Source organism: Ananas comosus, linkage group 2 (genome assembly GCF_001540865.1).
Source record: "Ananas comosus cultivar F153 linkage group 2, ASM154086v1, whole genome shotgun sequence".
NCBI classification, from domain to species: Eukaryota; Viridiplantae; Streptophyta; class Magnoliopsida; order Poales; family Bromeliaceae; genus Ananas; species Ananas comosus.
In genome coordinates this window covers 11,092,673-11,115,330 of record NC_033622.1, presented here as the reverse complement: position 1 = coordinate 11,115,330, position 22,658 = coordinate 11,092,673, and the positions used below count along the sequence as shown (strand labels likewise).

Here is a 22,658-nt window from a genome sequence, read left to right as displayed (position 1 = left end):
CCACCGCCCAAGTCACTTGACACCCCTTGAGCCGCATCCGTTGCCATCGCCGACGTCGCCGCTCAACTTGAGTCGCTGCTCAACTAGAGGTCGCTCAACTCGAGTCGCTGCTCAACTAGAGGTCGCACCTATCAACCAGCCTGGTTGCTTCGGGAGTAAGAAAGAAAATAAAAAAAAGAGTGGAGTGTTTTGTTTGCTTACTTTAAAGTGTACCTCATAATTTTCTTTTGTATTATAATATTTTATAATGAGACTTATTTACAGTTTTTTTTTTAATTAATTTTATTTTATCTTCCATAATTAATATATATACTAGCGTAGGGACCCGCGCGATGCGACGGGTAAAAATATTTTAGTAAAATTCTACAGACTACAGATTTAACAAACAAATAAAAACGTTAAAAAAAAATAGAAGAAATATTTAAAATATTATGAAGGATAATAAATAATGAAAGAAAAACTAAAGATACTCAAATTCACATTTAACTAATCATATAAAGATATTTATCTATCCTATCATCTTTTCTAATTCAAATTAGATTTTTCTTAAAAACTAATTATTATTGCATTTGTCTATGGACATCTAAATTGTCGTGCCATCAGAGAATTAATACGAAATGTAAAAAAATAGAAGAAAAAGTATGAAGGAATATATGATAGTCATACAAATAAATTTAAAAATAATAATAGTTAGTTTTTAACTATCGTTAAATTGTAAAGCCCACTTTTCATATATTTATAAGTCAACAATCTATATACTATGTTTAGTTTGTTGATGCAAATGCTAATTTAATCAATTTTTTGATAATTTTACTCCATCAATTTTTGTGTAACTCAAATAACTAATTCATGAACAGTAATGTACAACAAAAAAAATTGAAAAATAATATTATTAGAAGTTGTAGCCTCTATCCACGACTTAAATCAAAATAATAATCACTACTCTCATAAATTTGTTAGAAAATTAATACACTAAAAGGAACACTTATTTGACAAAATGCTCAAAAGAACAATATCATTTGAATACAATGTCATTTGCATTTAAAAAAAAACAAATCTATTACTAATGGTAATAAGTTTATACAATAAACTTATACCAAGTTAATTTTTATGACATATATTATCTCAATGACAAAGCTAAAATAAGCACAAATTTAAATGAGCATTAAAAGCGAAAAAAATTAAACTAATTGGCAAACAAAAGTCTGAAAAAGAGCACACAAATCAGTAAAAGGACGATTGAGGAGGAAGGAGAAGAGGAGAGGGGCGACAAAGGAGAGAATAGGTGCGCATCGACACGAGGTCGGCGAGGGAAGTGAGGTGGCGGGCGAGGGAGAAGAGGTTCTCCTCACGGGCACAATGAAGATAATATGTATCTGCATTAAGGAGTGATGTTCACCTGCATAATGCACACCAAGATAACTACTCGTAAAACGCAATTGTAATTGCAAATTTATGCACGTTGCATACAAAAATTAAAAAGGGGCTCTCTCGGATGCTTTAAAAAGAAGTCAATTAAATCCAAATCCCTATTCAAATAAAAATAAAGAACACTAATTAGATAAATAATAGCCACGAGCTCTAAATGACTGTTACTTTTAATTGGCAAAATTTTAATGTTACAGGCATATTCTTATAGTATATCTAGGTTCAATTGCGTGGCCCCATATGAGACATAAGTATGGGTCGACAGTTTATTGAATTAATTAGGTGCTTAGTATTATAGCAGTTTATGAGCAATTTGATTAATAATGATGATTAATCTCTTAATTAAATATGAAGTATTATTTTACTAATTAATGATTCTATTAAGGAGGGGGAGGGGTCTCGAGGGTTGGGAGATAAGGAGAGAGCGGTTTTGAAAGATGAGGGGTCTTGGGGGTTGGGAGATGAGGAGGGAGAGGTTTTGGGAGAAGGAGGTCACGCCACATCAGCAAAATATTGGGGATTCATAGATTAGTGTATATATATATATATATAGGTGTTAAATAAATGTATATAATACACACCTGGCACATACTATTATTATTATTATTATTATTATTACGGTTTAACAAAAAAAATATATTAATATTATTGTTTAGAAGAGGGTATTTTTTTATGACCATTTTAATCGGAGGTGGTCTGCATGTACTAAAAATGGCGTAATTAACCGGGTACCTGTGGGTACCCGGAAAGCATGAACATTTTTATCTCTGAGAACCGTTATCTATTGTACTATATATTTCTTTACTCATTGTTAAGAAATATATAGTAAAAAAAAAATACAAAATAAAAAAAAGATAAAAAAATTGCATCCCTAATAAATTTCCAACGCCTACACTTTCTTATTTATTTATTTAAATCTTTTCGTTTTTCCTTTGTTCACTTTTCCGGAAAACAAGCCGGTGCACACACTTCACAGGTTGCACACATAAAAAAAAAGTTAAGAGAAGGTAGAAAAAAGAAAAGAAGAGCACTAAAAAAAAAAAAAAACAAACAAAAAGATTTAAAAAATAAAATAAAAAAAGGCTACTATTCTTTAAAAATAAAAAAATTACATAGTTTGTTATCAATCCAAAATNTAAAAAAAAGGCTACTATTCTTTAAAAATAAAAAAATTACATAGTTTGTTATCAATCCAAAATACTTATATATGTATTAAAATACTTAGTAATCAATCAAGCTAAATATATATTTTGCATAGTTCATAATTACATATTTTGTTTTTATTCCATCTTATTTTTGCATAGTAATTCATTTTTGGCTATTATTCTTTTGCTTTTTCTTACATATATATGTATTGATATTTAATTTTATTTTTTCTTATTTTTTATAATTATTATATATTAAAATTTATATTAAAATATTGATGTTAAAACTGTCCGCGGTGAAGCGCGAATTCAACACTAGTTTCCATAATATTTGCGCTTAAGAAATATGGAAAGATGAGAAAAATAGGAGAAAGGAAAAGGGAATGAAAATTTATATTAAAAATTTGTCAATTAGAAAGGGCAGGAGGAAGAGGAGCCAAGGATTTTTTTTTTCCTTTTTTTTTTTTTTTACTTTTTGTGTGCCGGATGTCTATTATCAAGCCGAAACAGGGGAGAGGGGCAGGTAGAGATGTAGATAGGTTTCTTCCCTTTACTCTCCTTTTCTCTTTTTTTTTTTGGCCAGATCTCTACTACCTAATTACCTCCTTCAATCAAGCTGAAATAGGGGGTGGGTTAGTTAGAGATGAAGATGAGTTGAAAGAAAGAGAGAGAGAGAGGATGGAGAGGTACAGTAATTGAACAAATGTGAACTCACTGTGAACTCACGTGAACACATTTTTTATCATATTAATTTAAATTTTATGATCACGATAGAGAAAGGAAAAAAAAAAACTTACACATAAAAAATCTATGCGAAAGAAGGCGACATTGCTAACGACGAAACGTGTTTGATTTCTCCTTTAGTATAGAGTTTAATATTAATGCATATAAAATTAGATATTGGAAGAATTGAAATCAGATTTTTATATTTTGTTATAATAGATTGGCATGAAATCTTGAATACTATAGAATTTTTTACTCTCTTTTTACTGTATGGATAAAATATAGTATTTTTTACACCATTAGAAAAACAACTAGTTTTTCCCCCTATTTTATAGAATTGTAAATTCACAACTCCGGAGGTAGTGCAATACAGAGTTTTTGTGTGAGACCCCAGATTGTCCTATATATAAGATATAATAGGGGTAAACTCTTAATCCGGCTTAAGCATTTTGAGCGGTGGTTAGGCTCAAGAGGTTAAGAGTGCTAGGACGGGAATAATCCTAGGATAATTCATCTCCTAGGAAGTTGGGACTCCACAGTTGGTATAAGAGCCAATTACTAATTGAAAGTGTGAGATGAGTCTCGGTTGAGCTAGGTTATACAGCGGGGAGAGCGAGGCTTTCATGCTGTTGACTATTGTGGATAGAGCGCAGCTCACTACAAGGTCGTTTTAGGCTAGCGAGAAGCTTAAGGAGGGAGATTATGAAACCCCAGATAGTCCTATATATAAGATATAATAGGGCTAAACTCTTAACTCGATTTAAACATTTTGGGTGGTGGCTAGACCCAAGAGATTAAGAGAGTTAAGCATACTACGGGAGTAGCCCTAGGATGGGTGACCCCCTAAAAAGTTGGGGCGCCACATTTTGACTACCCAAATAGACCTATAAGCAAAAAAGGCTTCAGGAGTAGGGATGTAATATGGGTTGTGCCACGACATAAATCCAATCCTAAATGGGCCCAAATCTTCAAATCCCCAGCAGAAAAATAGTAGGAAAAAAGTGATGATCATCATTTAAAAAAAATAAAGATGGATTTTTACATGCTCAATGGAAAAATAAAAGAGGGCAAAAACTTTTTCGCTTATAGGGCTATTTGGATAGTCAAAAACTCTATGTTGTGCTACCTCTGGAGTTATTTTTATCGGAATTATTTTTACAGGCATGCTAAATTTATTACAGAGATGGCTGTTTGAATAAGTTTTAGAAAATTTTACATTACATTATAATAAAGTACCAAACACTCCGTAAAGAAAGAGAAAAAAACTAAGTAACTATTTAAACTTTTGAAAAAAAAATATAAAAAACAAAATTTTGAGACCTAAAGTGCCTATTTTACCTACATACTTTTATTTATATTTATTTATAAAAATGTTATCTTTGTTTCTATTTATTTTCAAGTGTGTAAAAAAAAAAAAATGCTAACTTTGTTTTTTCTAGATATCTATAAACTCTTATGAATCCCCATTTCCTTTTGTCCACGTGGCGTCATTAGCTTAATTTTGTTTTTGTGGCCCTACCTGTCACCTTAACCTTCTATGCTTAATTAGTTATTGTGGGGCCCACCTGAGTTTCTATAAACTCTTATGAATCTCCATTTCCTTTTGTCCACGTGGCGTCATTAGCTTAATTTTGTTTTTGTGGGCCCTACCTATCATCTTAACCTTCTATGCTTAATTAGTTATTGTGGGGCCCACCTTAGTTTTTTTTTTTTTTAATTTCCTTATCTTTTTCCCATTTAATTTTTTCAACCGTTCGCCCCCTCTACTCGCCCCTCTACATGCCGATGTCGCACTACCCTCTAGACGTCGCTCCGCCTCCCGATGTCGCACTGCTCTCTAGACGCCGCTCTGCCTCCTGATGTGCCCTCTTGGACGGAAATTTGGGCCGAGTTCGCCGTCGTTCTTCCTTCCTGATGGTTATCTCCTTCCCATTTAGTTGCTTCAGCCGCTTCCCATTTAATTGGTTCAACGAACAGTTTCGTCTTCCAAACGATGCCGCTAGCCCCCTAGATGACGCTTCGACCCCTCCTGTGCCCTCTCTACAAATCGACTGCTTTTTGCACTACAACAGAATTAGGTTATAGGGACACATGTTTGGGACACTTTTGAGTAAGTGTACCATTTATGCTAAAACTTTAAAAAACATCTACTTATGCCTAAATATAAAGCCCAATCCAACTAAAAATAAAAGATTACTCTACTCAACCCACCACACCCAGTCCATTTGACCCGATTACAAACAGAAAAGAAAAAAAAAAAGAAAAATCAATTACCATATTTTCTTCTCTCTTCACTCAATCCACTGAAATTCTAGACGAAGAGCCTTTCCTGTCGTCCTCCTCCGCCACCGCAGTCAACGAGATAGAGTTTCGGCGGTTGCTAAATGCTTAAATAAGTGTTGGTAAATTAGCAGCACTCTTTTAGGTTATAGCGACACTCTTTAACTGTCACTATATCCCTAGCGACCCCACATATAGCAACACTTTTTAAAAGTGTCGGTAATTTTAGCTAGCAGCACTTTTTTGACATGTACCTACATTTAAAAGTGTCGCTATAGACCGTTTTTGTTGTAGTGTTGGTAGGTACCACGGCAGTCGATTTTTGGTAGGTACCACGGCGGATGATCTATTCCCCCTCTTTGATCGGTAAGGCAAGGTGGTGGACGTGTTCATCCCTAGAGATTGCAGGTGCCTACCTAATTAAAATTTCGAGATTTGGTGTTTTTTTTGAGGGTTTTTTCAGTTAGATCAGCTCTTGGGTGCGGATTTCTAGGGTTTGGATGTTTTTGCTACTTTTTGTTAATGTTTTAATTCATTTTTTTTAATATGTTTGATCTATAGGACTGGGGAATCGCGTGGTTTTGCGTTCCTGAGGTATAAATATGCTGATGAGGCTCAGAAAGCAGTGGAAAGGCTTGATGGCAAGTTCTTCCCTTTGTTTTTACGGTCGGCCCTTCTTCCCGTCGCGCCGATCCCGTTAGCGACGCTTCGTTTCAGATTATTGATCCCCTCCGGTCACGAAAATGGTCCGAATTCATTCTCCACGTTTCCTTCTTGATGCCTATATAATATGCCTCTGTAAAAATTTTATTTGTGGCAAAAAAAATCTATTTCTTTGCTGGTGATTTTTCCTTCTCAGATTTGGTTTCAACTTTTTTTTTGGTTTGAATTTCAATTTGGTTTCTTATTACTTTTTTTAAAATGTCTCAGGAAATTGCCTACCTACGTACGTTTGATCTGAGAGTGATTGGCGAAGAATTTGTAAGCTCTTTGATTTAATTTTGATATATATACTAATTCTTTTTGCCTTCCAGCTTGTTTCTGCAAATAATTTAGCAATTTATTTTTTTTCCCGGTCCTGATCATAATGTTATTATATATGTAATCATAATGCTTTTATATATGATTTGTTTGCAAAATAAATTGGATATGTATTTAGTTTCTTTTAGAATATTTNATTTTTTCATTTTATGTCGAAAAAACTGAGAAGACAATCTAAATTGTCCATTGAAAAGAAAAAATATAAATTAACAAGCATAGGACCACTTAAAAAAAAAAAGGAGAGAGCACGAAGCTATAAAGAGAAAAAAAAGAAAGAAAAAAAAAAATCCTATCAACCATCCTTTGATGTCGTTATACTTACTGCCTGGAGCTAAATGAACTTGCAAAAGCAAGATAATCAACAAAGCTGACAATAGTTTCTTCAGTAATTTCTCATTTCCTAGCCGATAATACTTACGGTAATGAAACCATGGCACATTGCTAAGTAATCAGCCTTGCGAACTGATCTGAAAAATTGTCTAAAAAAGCTAACCTGCATGAGATGGCATTAGGAATAAGTCGTATAGAAACCATTTATAAGGGCATATTCAGTTGGGACTCGAGAACAATACTAATAAGGTGCATTAAAGTGTAAAAACTTATTCTGGAATCCCACGAATTATATATATATATATATATATATATATATATATATATATATATATATATATATTAGGATTTTGTGTATAATACTATTCTAATTATTAATTATGATGTATTTTCGGTGATTTCGAGATGCTTTAGGTGCAAGATTGTAGACGGATGAGGATTTGGCATTGAAGAATATGTTGAAGGAGTTCTTGCCTCGGAGGTCGGCATTCAGAAACTTGCCCTTGAAAGTATGAGGTAATTTTCTAAGTTTTGATTTTAATAAGCAATAGTTCACTGTGTCTAATTCCATCTGTTTTTGATCGCACAGTCCCAAAGCAAGATTTGCTTCAAACTCCAAATCAAATTATCACCTTAATTTTACTGCCAACCACCATTAAAAAAGACAAAAAATTTAAGAACAAAACAAAAGGAAAAAAACTGAAATACATATAAAATCCAAATTGAAATAATGATTTGCAGGGAATTACAAAAGAGGTGCTGCTGTGTACTAGATCAAAATAAACAAAATAAACGAAATTGGAGCTAACTCGGAAATTAAAATATGCGGCCTAGAGTGTATATTGATTGACTGGAAAAGTAAACAATGGTTGAGCAAAACTAAACTAATAACTAAACTTATAGCTAACTTTGAATTTAAAGTATGCAGCCTATAGTATACTCTTAATTGAAAACTACACTTTTAATAGTTGAGCAAAACTAAACAATGGAGAAAATAAGATACTACAAAAATAGACTATAACATCAAAACCAAGCTATATCAAATAACTAAAAAGTTACAGATTATAGCGAAATAAAGTGAGGACAAAAGTGTCGGCCAACTCATAGTTTGACACCAAATGTGCAATTTACCCTAATACTAATAATAACAATTGACTCAACTACCCCTTTTTCACTATCTGTGCACATGTATAATCTTTTCTAATTAGGTACTATGAAATATCACATGTCGACCATTAATACCAGTACTAATCTATACTATCTTATTGACTTGACTTAGGAAACAGTGACAATAAGTACTACCTCCTCTAGCTAGCAACTCCCTCAGATGATGTTCTGTAAGTTTTTTGGGCTTAGGATGCAACTAATTTTTTTTTTTTCTTTTACCTTTTAAGAAGAAAGGTAGCATGCTACTCGCTTTATTCATAAACAAAATTTACTAAGCTATAAAAGTAAGACAGAGAACGTATATAGACCAACAATTCAACTTTAACATGCTCAAATTGCCAATACCTTTTTGAGAGGAAACACAAAACATGCTAGTTAGCAATAGGAATGATATTCCAAGTACTGATAGCAAAGTCAGAAAATTACAAAATAAAACCAGGTTAGAATACCTTCGAAATATCTGAGTGGCAATTAAGAGAAAAAGATATTCCTCCATCATTAATGTTCAATAAACATGTTTTCTCCTGCTGCAACAACTATCAGTCAACTTAGCTAATAAAGAGGCTTGATCTCAAAACAACATAGAACCTTCAAACCGCAAGTTTGCACTTTCCGATAGTACCTTGATGTGCCTAGAGTTGGACCGGCTTTGCTGATAGCAAAGTAGTATTGTGGAAAGTGCTTATGTATATCTATCTTGGCCTCAAAGATGGTCAAGCATCCAAAGCATGCAATGAAACAAGTAACATTATCCAACATCCACATATATTAGAGAGGGTTTAGTTAATAATTTACTCGAAGTTTGTTCAATATCGCACAGTTTTAATTCTGACAATTTAATCATTGAAGTTTGTATTGCAAAACCTAAGAATCATGATGATAGTGCATCTCTTAAAGAAGATAGACTACCAAGGACTAAATTGTTATGAGGATCTAAATTCTAACTATATTTCAAAGTAACTGAATAAAGATAGAGTCCATTTACAGAATCTTTCTATGTGAAAGATAAAAAAGACAGTAATCTGACTACAAAAGAAACATAGTAAGCAGACTTTTCATTGATGAAAGTGATTCTTCCGGTAACAATTAACACCATTTTTTGGAATTGCATAAATTTTGTTCGGTATCCACATTTCTTTTGTAGAAGTTAACAATCTCAACCTGTTGGATATATTCAGCATAACAAGTGCATTTTTTTCTAACTGATGGCAATTGGATATATTCCGATTCTAAAGCTGGAACTGTCGGATAGATTTGCGGTATATAATGGCTTTTTTTCTATGTAGATTTTACCAGAAGATCAATTGACTTAATGGAACATATATGGGCATACCGGTTCAGTTTTCGTTCCTTTAATTTGTCTAAATCAAAATTGACATGGATGAAAATGGTGTTGCTAATGATCTTGATCCTAAATATATTTCTTATCCCATTATTGCAGCAAATTAAAGGAATTGATCTGAATTTCAATTTTGTCCCAAAATCGCCATGTCCGCCAACAGAATATTTCTCGATAATTCTCTTCGGTGTTTTCAACACCTTTTGAGATTGAACCTTCGATGTTTTAGTAGAACCCACTTCGAATTGATCAAGGTATGTTGAACTCAGAAAGAACAGAAGATTGGAAAAGAATTGTTTTATTAGAAAACTGACATTTAGCTAGAATTATTTTGTTAAAAGTAAGTAAGGTATCATCCAGGCTAAACTCAAAACTCCTGTCTTGATTCTAAATTCTATTATCACTTGATCCGAAATGTTAATGTAACAAGAACATCATACATTCATTTTACAAATAAGGTATTATAATAAAGAAACCAATCACAAGTAGCCTAAATGGGAAAATACGCAACTTTAAAAGTGCGTGAAACATCACATATACGTGAAAATATATTAACAATACCTTTAGGAAGAGTTCTAAAGCAGAACTGAGGAGCTATAACCATAAATGCCCATGTTGTATTCTATCATGTTGCTTTCTTCTCTGCTATGGTTTATGCCTTTCATTTTCTTTGGAATTTCATTTTGACTACTTATAGCTCATTGTTTTCAATTTTTTGATTTTCTTATTTTTTTACCCCGATTTTCCTACCATTTAGTATAATTTTACTCTGATTTTTTCATTTTCTTTGTAATTACAAATTCGATTTTCTATATTTCCGTTGAACCAGTTCCTATTCTCAATCTTGAGGTAGTTCACTTTTTTACTTTGTTGTTGATTCTCTATTATTTTTACTACTTTATGATTTCAGATACTTTTTAATAAGTTCTACGACCATAATATTAAGTTTTCTATTTATTGGGATTGGCGATGATGACAAAATGAATAATCTTATGATTAATATGAAAAGAGTATATACATGGTAAGGCAACTCGGATGGTAGTTATGCATCCATTGCAACCAAGTATTTCGCTTAACTAACTAGGATGGCAATTACAAAATAGTTGCAACCAGTGATTCCCCTCGGCAAGGGATGCATCTATAAACTTCTATGAAAATCCGTTTCCTTTTGTGCACATGGAAATATTTGCTTAAGTTGGCCTTTTGTGTGACCTACCTGTCATCTTAAACTATCTTGCTTAATTGTGGGTTTGTGTGAGATTTGTGTAGGACCTATCTGTATGGCCCATGGGCCTCACCTATAAGTTTTTTTTCTTTCCTCATCCTCTTCCCATTAAATTGGTTTAGAAAAACTGGTTCATCCTCTTACGCGACACTTTTTCTCAAATACTTCTGAAATGAGAAAAATATTATTGCTGATTACTAATAATACTGATTACATGTCTGGTCTATAGCAAATTATCTATAAATTCCTATGAAAATTCGTTTCCTTTTGTGATATTAGCTTAATTTGATTTTTTTGGGCCATACTAGACATCTTAAGCTACTCTGCTTAATTGTTGATTTGTGGGAACCTTATCTTTTTTCCATTTAATTTCTTCAACCGCTTCCATTTAATTGGTTCGAGTAATACGTTCGTCTTGCAGCCAATGCCGCTCACCCTCTAGATGCTGCTCCGACTACTGATGTGCCCTCTTGGACGGAAAATTGGCCCGAGTTCGTTGTCGTTCTTCTTTCCTGACGGTTATCTCATTCCCATTTAGTTGGTTCAACCGATTCCCATTTAATTGGTTCAACGAAGAGGTTCGTCTTCCAACTGATGCCGCTCAACCCCTTAGATGCCGCTCCGACTCCTGCTGTACCCTATCAGGACGGAATATTGGGCAGAGTTCATAGTCGGCCCTTCTTCCCGTCGCGCCGGTCCCATTAGCGACGCTTCGTTTCGGCTTAGTGATTCCCTCCGGTCATGAAAATGGTTCGGATTCATTCTCCATGCTCCTTCTTGCTGCTTATATAATATGCCTCCGTAAAAAAATTATTTGCGGCAAAAAAAAAAATCTATTTCTTTGCTGGTTCAGTATCAACTAGGATGGCAATTACAAAATAATTGCAACTGGTGATTCCCTCCAGCAAGGGATACATAAGCTATTGAGGACATATAACTATACGCGACATATTTTCTTGAAGACTTCTGGTGATGGCAATTACAAAATAATTGCAACTGGTGATTCCCCCCAGCAAGGGATACATAAGCTATTGATGACATATAACTATACGCGACACATTTTCTTGAAGACTTCTGAAATGAGAAAAATAAATTTGTTGACTATTGATAATACTCATTACATGTCTGAGCCTATAGTAAAAATAGAATTTTATTAGCTGTTGTTCTTTTTCGTTTTTCTCAAATTTCTACTGCTACTGTTTATGCTATTTTCTTCGTTTGTTTGTTGAATATTGTTTTCGATTGTTCTATTTTTCTTTCACTTTGTTTGCTCTCTATATTATTTTTTTCAATTGTTGTGATGGTGTTTTTTTACTATTCCTGTTTAAAATTATTTGACTATAAGTTCTGCAACTTATATATTCTAATTAATTTTGTAAGTTGCTACCTCACTTGATTTTGCACCACTGTAGTCGCATATTTTTGGGATAGCTGGTTAGTAATATTTTAAAACCAACTTTTCCTATTAGTCCTATTTCATTCTTTTCTTAATTCTTTACTGACTATTACTTTTTCTTTCAGCCAACTCTGCAAGCCTTTCTTCGACTTCTACCGCTATAAAATTCATTGTATTTATAGTCGTTGCTGCTACTGTTGAATTAACTGCTTACGCTTTTATTTATTTGTTACTCAAAATTTTTTAATTTTTCTTATATATTTGCTATTTCGTATTGCTTCAGCTTTTTCTACAGGATNTAATATTTGATTATTTTTCTTATATATTTGCTATTTCGTATTGCTTCAGCTTTTTCTACAGGATCTCAAATATTTCTTCAGTTTAATTATGCATCAAATTTCATTCTCTTGGTTCTATTTTTTTTACTCTTTATTTGTTCTCTATGTTGAAAGTATGATATATTATTTATATTGTAAGAAAAATAATCAAATATTATAATTTAAAGAGAAGAAAGAATAAATTTTAGCACAAAAACTAAAGTTAAATATCGAATATTACCTATTCGCCGCATCGCGCGGGTCATTACACTAGTCTAATGAGAAGATTGCATTCAGATATCTAATGAAAAGTATCTTTATATTAGATTGTTTTTATTTTGTAAAATAAATAACATTGCATTAATAAGGAATAGTTCATTTATTTATATGATAAGTTGGCAGGAGTTGTGAATTTGCAATTCTATAAATTAGGGGGAAAAAACTAGTTATTTTTCTAATGGTGTAAAAACTACTGTATTTTATCCAAACAGTAAAAAGAGAGTAAAAAATTCTACAGTATTCAAGATTTCATGCCAATCTATTATAACGAAATATAAAAATCTGATTTCAATTTTTCCGTTATCTGATTTTATATGCATAGGATTAAACTCTATACTAAATGAGAAATCAAATACGTTCTGTCGTTAAGCAACGCCGCCTCCTTCCCCATAGATTTTTTATGTGTAAGTTTTTTTTTTTTCCCTTTCTCTCTCACGATCATGAAATTTAAGTTAATATGATTAAAAATGCATTCACATGGGTTCACATTTGTTCAATTACTGTTCCTCTCCATCCTCTCTCCCTTTCTTTCAACCCATCTTCATCTCTACCTATCCTCCCCCTATTTCAGCTTGATCGAAGGGGGTAATTGGGTAGTAGAGATCTAGCCAAAAAAAGGAAAAGAGAAACAGAGAGTAAAAGAAGAAACCCATCTTCATCAATACCTACCTCTCTCCCTTGTTTCAGCTTGATAGTAGATATCCGACACACAAAAAGAAAAGAAAAAAAAAAAGAAGAAATCCTTGGCTCCTCTTCTTTCTGCCCTTTCTAATAGACAATTTTTTAATATAAATTTTTTTTTTTTTTTTTTTGATTAAACAGGGATATACCCTATTTTTTAATATAAATTTTTACTCTCCTTTTTTACTCCTATTTTTCTCATCTTTCCATATTTCTTAAGCGCAAATATTATGGAGAATGGTAACAAATTTATCGTCGGTCGTGATGGACTAGACGACGACCTGTGGTATGGAAGGGGTCGATATAGTGGCAGTACGGTGTAGAGACCCAACATACAAAGGAAAAAAAGAAAAAGGTAAAAAAGAAAAAAAAGAAAAATAGAGAAAACAGAGAGAAAAAAGCTGTTGGGATTTAAAGATTTGTGTTTTGTAGGAGTGGAAAATATTTGTAAGAATTTATCCGGCACAAAAATAAAATTCAAATCGCAGCGGAAATTAATATTGTACCTTTTAAAATTTTTTGAAAACTAAAATCCATATCACATATGAATAAAATCGAAAACAAATCAATCCAGTGCTAGCGGATCATTCTCATGTTACAGTGTAAAATAATAATCAAACCTAAACAGATTTGAAGTTCAGGTTGCATCACCTCGGACTAGTTAAGGTCTCTTGATCTACTGTACGGTTAAAACTGAGATTCCGATTAGTCGCGCACGTACCCAGCCTCTACGCGTATCCACATGGAATTGATGCAGATCCAACGTCTTTCGTCGCACGGAACAGATGAGTCGTAGACTACAAGGATGATGCTAGCAATCCTCTAATATCTACGTTCCCTTTTTGAGATATTCTGATCTTCACGAAAAATTATATTGGAAGAGAGAGAGGCTAAATCAATTTCTATATCTACCGAGATCCAATATATATATATATATATATATATATATATATACACACGGGTATGGTAATATTCATCTTCATCTCATCTTTGTCACATTATTTTTGTTTGGAATATCAGGGCAGGCATATTTTTCCACTTGTTAGGTTCTTCTAGTCATAAGTCTCAGTAAGAAAATTGTATATACAAACGGTCTATCTATAGGTCTAAAATTTGACGCACGCACTTTGTGGTACACTAGATTGTCTGGCTAATATATGTATTTACCGTCTTTTCTCTCGGTGACTCAAGCTTGTTGTCTTTACTTTAATTTAGAAGGCTATGCTTTGTTGCTTTTATATATGAATATTTCAAGAAAGAGATTGATAGTCAAAGTTTTCAAAAATATTGTCGGCTGCAAATGAAAATGGTGCGTTGCGTGAAGCAAAAAATAAACTCGAGAAGAGATTAGAATATCTTTCTTTTAGATTAACTCTTGAGAAGAGGCTGCGTGTAAGTGAGTTCCTCCATCCGTTGATAAATATTTTGTTTTCTGTTTAATCTTTAGTTGCTTTATTTGACTCCTAACTTCAATTTAATTTACCTTTTGTCTTCTTTTTTATAGAGTTTAAGGCATTTTGCTATAGTATAATGTAAAATTTTCTAAAACTTATTTAAACACTCAACTCTGTAAAAAACATGGCGTGCCTGTAAAAGTATAGTCCGAAAATAGCACAATACAGAGGTTTTGGGACTATCCAATATAATCAAATAAGGATGTAATATAACCAGTGCCTAAATTCGAGCTGAAATGAGCAGAGGGTGTGCCAGGGACTCTTAAATAGAGAAGTTTTCAGAAATAAAGATGCAATATTGGTAGTACCATAAGTCGGAGTTGAAACAGGGATAGTGTTGGCCTAATGGCCCTAATCTTTCATTAGATTTTGATGATAACAAATAATTACGATTATTGGACTAATCTTTTATCTTGAGTTTTGTGTCTTAAATCTCTCTATTTTCAAAAGGACTCAAGATGAGCAATCTTCTAGCACCGAGCTTCACTACTTGAAGCTATGCTTGTTTCTTTTGTCAATGTCACGCCCCGAGCCTGCCTATTTGGTCAGTTTTAGGCACGCCGACAAACCGCCGAATGGACAGGATTTCTCCGGTACCGCGGACAGAGTCTCCCCTGTACGTTTAAGGCGTCGCAATCGATACAATGTACGAAGTTCCAACTAGGAACACATTTCAATCAAAGATTGCATAAGGAAGGATCAATAACATAATCTACTTGCTATTACAAGCATTCTCAATCACTAGATACATTTTACATCACAAATACTTATTACATTTAACTTCCAAATACAATCAAAATTATTACAACTTGATTCTTTTCGTTTTCTTACATCCCTAAGTAAAGGCCGACTCAGGGTACCGCTATCTCTGGTCTCGGTGGTAGGGCGCTATCTACGGAGCTACGCCCTCTCCTCGCGCCGCCGCGCCCCTCACGTGGGAACCTGTACCCCCAAAAACAACACAGGGGTGATAACTATATAAATATGTTCCCAGTGGGTACGACCACCCAAGGGAAGAGCTCGACCCACAGGTCCAAGGAGGCACTGCAACATGTTAGTCCAACAAATATCCAACACATATATATATATATATATATATATATATATATATATGATAATTGAAATACATGTCATGCCTCACAACCATGCAATATGAAAATCATGCGATTTATGCAACCAATTAGTAGTTCAATCGATACTACTTTAATCCTGCTATTCAAAGCTCATTTAATTGACTTCGAAGTTATTCCACTATTTTAAATTCATATTAATTACAATTCTGATCATATGGTCCCATTTACCTTTATCAACTATCCACCCGACTCGGTCTCGAGTCAATCATTCGCGGAGTACCGCGTAAAGCCAGGCTCGAGGCGAAGGACGTCTCACTTGCACCTCAGCCTTAAGTCCACTCAACTAGGATATTGCTACAACTCATGTGCTTGTTACCCAATCTCTTGGCTAACCCGAAGATTTCGCCCTCAACAAACTCACCAACTCAAAATCCCAATAATCGGGGAGATACTCGCTACACCCGATGGGACGGTCCTCTGGGGAGATACTCGCTATACCCAGTGATGTTGTCTCCGGAGCACATCGCCCGAGGGGGAGCTACCACAACCTCGAGCAAGGACTAAAAGTGAGTATGATCAATCCTACATTTGAGGACTCCAAGTTTAATCAATTCCTTAACTTTAGGAAGACTATGCTCAAATGACCCTAAACTCTAGGATTAAAATGTCATAATATTTCAATCATTCTTTTCTTTGCATTTTTTACTATCATTTGTGTCATATGCACTACTATATTCTTGGACTCATGACACACGTATTTTCTAAGTGTTCAACATGCCATAAGTGTTTCCACTATACTAATCATATGCCATTCGATCTAATATATATAGATTGTCCACGTCACATATCATAGTTCATATGTCATTGTTTTCCAATGTCGAGTTCTCTAATTCACCTAGAGTTTATCGATCCAAGTTCAACATGCATGTGTCATTTAACATAATCCACAATATGTCAATATACATTCATCTTGTATATTCTACAATAAATCAACATGCACTCATTCATCATATTCCACAATATGTCTACATATATATACCAACTATTCATATGCCATCCAACATGTTCCATAATTTATCAACATGCATATTACCTCTAACATATTACTATAACATTATTTTCATGCATTCATGTGACAATTAACTCATGCATTCATCTAGCATTTAACACATTATATGTCATTATGCATTTTATCTCAACAGTAAATAACATAAACTATATGCATCAATTAGAAAACCATTACTCTTAGATATATAGGCGACCTAGTCGCTTCGATGAGCACAACCCACCTCATTTCGCAATCCGATTACTTGTCGACACTTGCAATCGGCCTCCCGCGGCACCCGGCATCCGGTTTGGCCCGATCCGTGCCACGATGCTTCAAATCCGTTTTCATGAGTATACGATGTCGCTCAGCCCTGCAGGCGGAAATGAAGCCTAAACGTCCGTTTCTTTAATAACTTCGTACCGGCTCGACGAATCGCCGAACCGACTTCGCCAGCGCGTTCGTTTACCTAGCAATTATGTTTATAAAGGGTCAAATGAGATCAAACCCTCATATTTCCAAAAATTGCATTTTGAACCCTAGGTTTCATCTATTGCAAGAGTTAACTAAATTGATCCTAGATTCTAGTATTTATCCTCTATTTAGCATGCTAGGATTCCAAATATACCATTTCTATGGATTATAAATGAAGCTTTAAAGATCTACCATGAGAGGGTTCAAAAAGCTCATTTCAAGTTCTAGATTTACAACTAGGCAAGAAATCATTAAATTGATCCATGATTTAAGCAACAATCACCTATTTAGCATGCTAGAATAGCTCTAAATCCATTCTTGAAGCTTAAAACCCAAACTACAAGGAGATACCATTAAAGGGTTTTGGAGCTTACCTTCAAAGCTTGCTTCTCATTCAAGGAAGAAGATGGGAAAGATGAAAATCCATCCTTGAGCTTCAATCGCCACCAAAACCCTCTCTTTTGGGAGAGATTTAGAGAGAGAAAGGAGAGTTCTCTTCCTCCCTCTCCTTGCGTGTGTGTGGCGTGTGTGTGTGTGCGCATTCGGCTGAGGTGGAGAAGAAGAAAAGGGATTAAATCCCTTTTTACAAATCAGCCCCTCAACTATTACACTATTCACCTCGGGCAGCAGTTTAGCAGTTCGGAATAGTTGGAGCTCTTCTGAATGTCCGTTTGAGCTCAAATTTGACAGGCAGGCTCAGTTTAACGTACTGAGTAAGAATATATCTTAAGTTTTCAGTTTCGACCTCATTTGGTCACTGAAAACTGTACCGAACTGTAATCTTTATCAGATAGCTGTCGGATTTTATTTCTCACTCTACGGGTGCCAGAAAAATATGAAACTTTAAATCTAGCCTCATAAAAATATTTTTGACTTATCTTCCAATTTTCATAATTTTCTGAGACTGTGCATTTTCTGCTAATTTATCTGTCCCGTTTCCAACAGAAAATTCTAGATCTTCTGTTTTCATTTCGATTTCAGCACAAGTCATTTCTGACTTATGTTTTACTTCTCTAAGTCGAACGAAAATAGTATCTCACACTATTTTTATTTATTTTTATTTTTATACCAAAATCTGGTATGTTACAGTCAAATAGACAAACTCACTCTCTCTATTTCTTAATTTGATTAATATTATGCTTTATGATTAGAGTGAGAAACTTTGAGCTAAGTTTGATCTTTTTATCATAGCTCACTTGAACAAATATCTATTTGATTCAAAGTGAATCTTATCCAAAGATCTTCTTATAAAGTTCATCGGTTCTTAAAATATTCAAAATCTGCTCAAAATCAGTTTTCTGTCTAGTTACTGTTTCTAGACTCTGTTCTGGGCACCCTAAAGTGGATCTGAATCTCATGTGTTTTTGGATCATGCCTGTTTGCTGTTTGGGTGGTTCAGAAATTTCTTTACCTGATTTTTGCGCCCGAATGTCTGTTTAGGGCGACCGGATTATTTGACTTGACAGATTGTGTGTTCCGGACAGTACGACGGATCAGCCCGAAAAGTTCTGAGGCGGCACGACGCGACGCAGGCAGCGCGCGTGCTGGAAATCTGGGCACCCACATCTTCTGGAAGCCCAAAATGATTCCGCTCAGAGAAAACGGCGCACGTGGTCTATCTATGTCAGAAAAGTCAGCGCGCATATTCTGGGCGCCCACAAATTCTGAAGGCCCGAATGTACGAATCCAGAAAAAGTAGCGTACATTGTCTGACAGGCAGCTGGAAGTAGAGTGCACGTGCACAACATCTGGGCGCCCGAAATCATGTTTACGGTAATACTTTTAGCTTTCAATTCTCTCTCTAAACTTGAGTGCAATTTGTAGTGAAATTTAATCTTGTAAAAAGAGAGAAAAGCAAAGTCTTGGAGTTTGAAAAGAAGAATGTGTTGGTGTGAAGGCTTGGTGCTTGCCTCCAAAAATATTATCTAGTGGAGATCCAACATTCTCTAGTGTTGAGAAGTTGGCGGGGACGTAGGCAAAGTGCCGAACCTCGAAACAAATCGATTGTGTGCCTTTTGAGTTTGCATTTCTTTAAACTCCTCTCTTTATTATTTGTTTCGGATTTTTAAATTGCTTGATTATTTGGCTTTTTATTTTAGAAACCTAATTCAACCCCCCTCTTGGATTGCCAGGGCCGTGTCAATTGTGAAATTGGGAGCTTTATTTGAATAAATGGAAAATATTATTAAGGTGATGAAGTTTTGACCGTTTGTCCAAAAATAATTTTCAAGTTGAAAATAAATTTCAATTAAACTGAAATTCAAGAAATTTTTTTTCTCTACTATTTTTTATTTGATAAGAAGTCTATGGCTTTCAAATTGCAATTATCCCACATCTTTATTTATTTACTTAAAATTTTACTTATTTTTTCATATCACTTTTTCATAATTGACTTTGACATTATCCGGAGTGAAGTTCGAGTTTCGAAAATGTGATGTTGCAAAAAAAATTAATTTATGACAAATCAAGTAACATAAGAGAACATTTATGACCAAAAACAACTTTATCCCCTCTATCTCATATAAATTGATTCTATCCAATCAGCTTCTGACCAAACAAGTTACTTCGTCAAGGTCAGTTATAAAGTTCCATTTGCTTACAAGCATAAATCAAACAACAATGCAAGAATAGTACACATTTAGCTTAGTATTATTTTCTCCTATTAAAAAAAAAGTTACATCACTTCTTACACATAGCACTACTAAAGGTACTAGATTTAAAATACAGTATTACTATTTTTGGACCCGAAATGATCGAACTAGTGATAAAATAAAATTGAAATGGCTGGTAAAAACTATTTCGTGATTGTTCACAGCATACATTCTAAAATTTAAGAATTCCAAGCTTTTAGATTCTATAGCAAACCTGTCCTAAAGGTATCGAAAAATAAAAAGGCTGCCCTCAAGTTTAATCACTTGCAACTATAGAATCAATCCATATGCTGTTCACGTATTTTTTGGACACAAAATATTTGAGATGAAATTTGTCATCTGCTAATGAGTACCAACATATATTAGATTCATCTTTTCTCTTGTTCTCTCCATTCATCTTCGGTACAAAAAATGAGCGGCCACTAGAGTACTTTACTTTTGCGCGAATGACTTCAACATCACCATGAAACCTTGGAAAAAACACTTTATTTTCCATGCTTTCCAATGTGGTACTATTACTAGAAACCGATGTGAGTGATCCCAAGAAAAGACTTCGCCCCTCTAATCTTTCAACCTTTTCCCACATCATCTCGCGTTCATCAAGACGAAGAACATGAAGAGGTAATCCATACTTTCCAATGAGTACCGAAAAGAGCTCTCCCTCTGACTCAACTAGGTAGCATTCTTCATAACTGAACTTGTTAGGCTTAGTCATTAGAACTGTCCATGTATCCTCTTTTAGATTGTACACTCCCAACTCTCCACCTGATCCTAGGGAATAAAAATTGCCTCGGCACAAAACTGGATTAGAGTGTGAAGACAAAGAATGGTAGACCACTCTCGTATGTAGACCAGAACCAACTTTCACCATCAAAAATACCAATATCAACATTTTCATAGCCACCGTTACTAATGCCGAAGATTTGGAGTTTCGAAGTAATCGGATCCCAAAAAAAACCATATTGAGAGAAAAGAAATACCTCCTCCAATGGTACCTCATGTGAGATGCCAGTGAAAGGGTCAGCTAACATAATCTTATTTTCCCAGCCTAACGTCAGCCACCTATTGCTTGAAGAACATAATGTGGCACCTGACAAGTCAAAGGGACAATCTAGTTCAAAATTCTTGTTGAAATAAGGACTGTAGTACCGGATCACATTGGAACCCCATCTTGGACAGTTTAGCAAAAGTGGACATATATCAGCAGGAAAAGTAGGACCAACAACTGAATTCCACTGCTTGCAAGTTAAAGCAAAGTGGGAACGATCAGATGGAGAGAGCTGGGATGAAATCAACTCAAGAATATGTGTTGCAAGGTTGGACCAAGGTCTTCCAACTGAGGCCGCATTCTTATCTTCTAAAACCATTTTCAGGATTAGAATCTCAACACTAAAAAAAAAGCCAACAAAATTGTATATAAATAATTAGTATGAAGAATAAAATACTTACTATATGATACTATCGCCTTAAAAGAAGTGAGTGAGAACCAAAAAAAGAAAAAAAACATATAAATTGATAGCAAATTGATAGCTCGCAATTGAAATGGTTTGAATAACATTTTATTCCTACTTGGACAAATAGAGGTTCCGCTACAAGATTTGCAATCATTCATGTCGTATAAGTTTATGCCTTTTGATTCTTCTCAAAATTTGGAATTGTGAAAATTTACTGCAGAGGTACAAGAAATAAGTACATGCTATCATTCAATCCTATTTCTTGGAAAAGAAAGGGGTGCATACTCGAATTTCTTTTAAAAAAAATGTATATGCAATACAATCTGTATGTAAAGTATATATTATTTTGATATCACATTTATGCTTGCAAATTAGCTTTTCTCATCATAAATCACCAGCCAATCAAAAACCTTTAAGTGCGAGCATGGCGTTGATTATATGTCTCACAAAAGTGTCAAAGATTCACTTATGATTGCGATTGCATTTCAAAATATTCACATGACAATCTAAACTGATATCTAAAAGGTCTTTTAGAACAAATTGTCAGCTGAAAATAAATCTTTGCTTACTGGCAGCTGATGCATAAGAAAAGATGGATGCGCCTTGCCTTACATCCAAGCAGGACCCATCTACAGATATAGCTGTACGTGAGACTTCTCCTTAGGTAACCTAACCTTGGCAATTTGTCGTATGGTAAGTCCATAAATTAACCAAAATATTTAACTGGACTCTGATCTGAGTTTGACCAAGCACTCCATAAAACTAGAAAACAAATCGCAAGTGATTGCAGTAATAGTGAAATATCCTGGCCTACCGATTATGCTCGTTCAATTAAGTCCATAAGCTGTCACTGAGGTCACCCTTCTATGTTTAGGTACAATCCGAAAGTATATTTTTAAAATCAAAACAGATAAGCCGTATCAAACTATAAGAACCAATCTGAAGGATGCCTAATAAATCTGGCCTCTTATCTGAGTTTGACTAAGCACCCCGTAAAACTAGAAAACAAATCCCAAGTGACTGAAGTAATAGTGAAATATCCTGGCCTATCAATTATGCTCATTCAATTAAATCCATAAGCTGTCACTGATGTCACCCTTCTATGTTTAGATACAATCCGAAAGTAAGTTTTGTAAAGCAAAACAGATAAGTCATA

The 22,658-nt window shown here is 34.3% G+C and overlaps 1 protein-coding gene and 1 long non-coding RNA gene across 2 annotated transcripts; one reads left to right on the top strand and one right to left on the bottom strand.

The window, feature by feature from the left end:
• LOC109706664 lies at window positions 5,895-12,356 on the top strand. Its single transcript, XR_002215286.1, has 6 exons — window positions 5,895-5,984; window positions 6,138-6,322; window positions 6,507-6,557; window positions 7,362-7,463; window positions 11,100-11,428; window positions 12,200-12,356. It is a non-coding gene; the product is annotated as an uncharacterized LOC109706664 (long non-coding RNA).
• Window positions 20,305-21,415, bottom strand: LOC109727636. Its single transcript, XM_020257799.1, has 2 exons — window positions 20,911-21,415; window positions 20,305-20,819 (listed from the first exon to the last, which is right to left on the bottom strand). Exons 1-2 carry the CDS (start codon window positions 21,413-21,415, stop codon window positions 20,305-20,307), a joined length of 1,020 nt encoding a protein of 339 aa, XP_020113388.1.

Bases quoted from the DNA above. Each gene is read 5' to 3' on its own strand.
- LOC109727636 (XM_020257799.1), bottom strand. From the start codon at position 21,415: ATGGTTTTAGAAGATAAGAATGCGGCCTCAGTTGGAAGACCTTGGTCC. The intron at 20,820-20,910 runs GTTGGTTCTGGT...TTTATTCCCTAG, and splicing joins TGGTATTTTTGATGGTGAAA to GATCAGGTGGAGAGTTGGGA.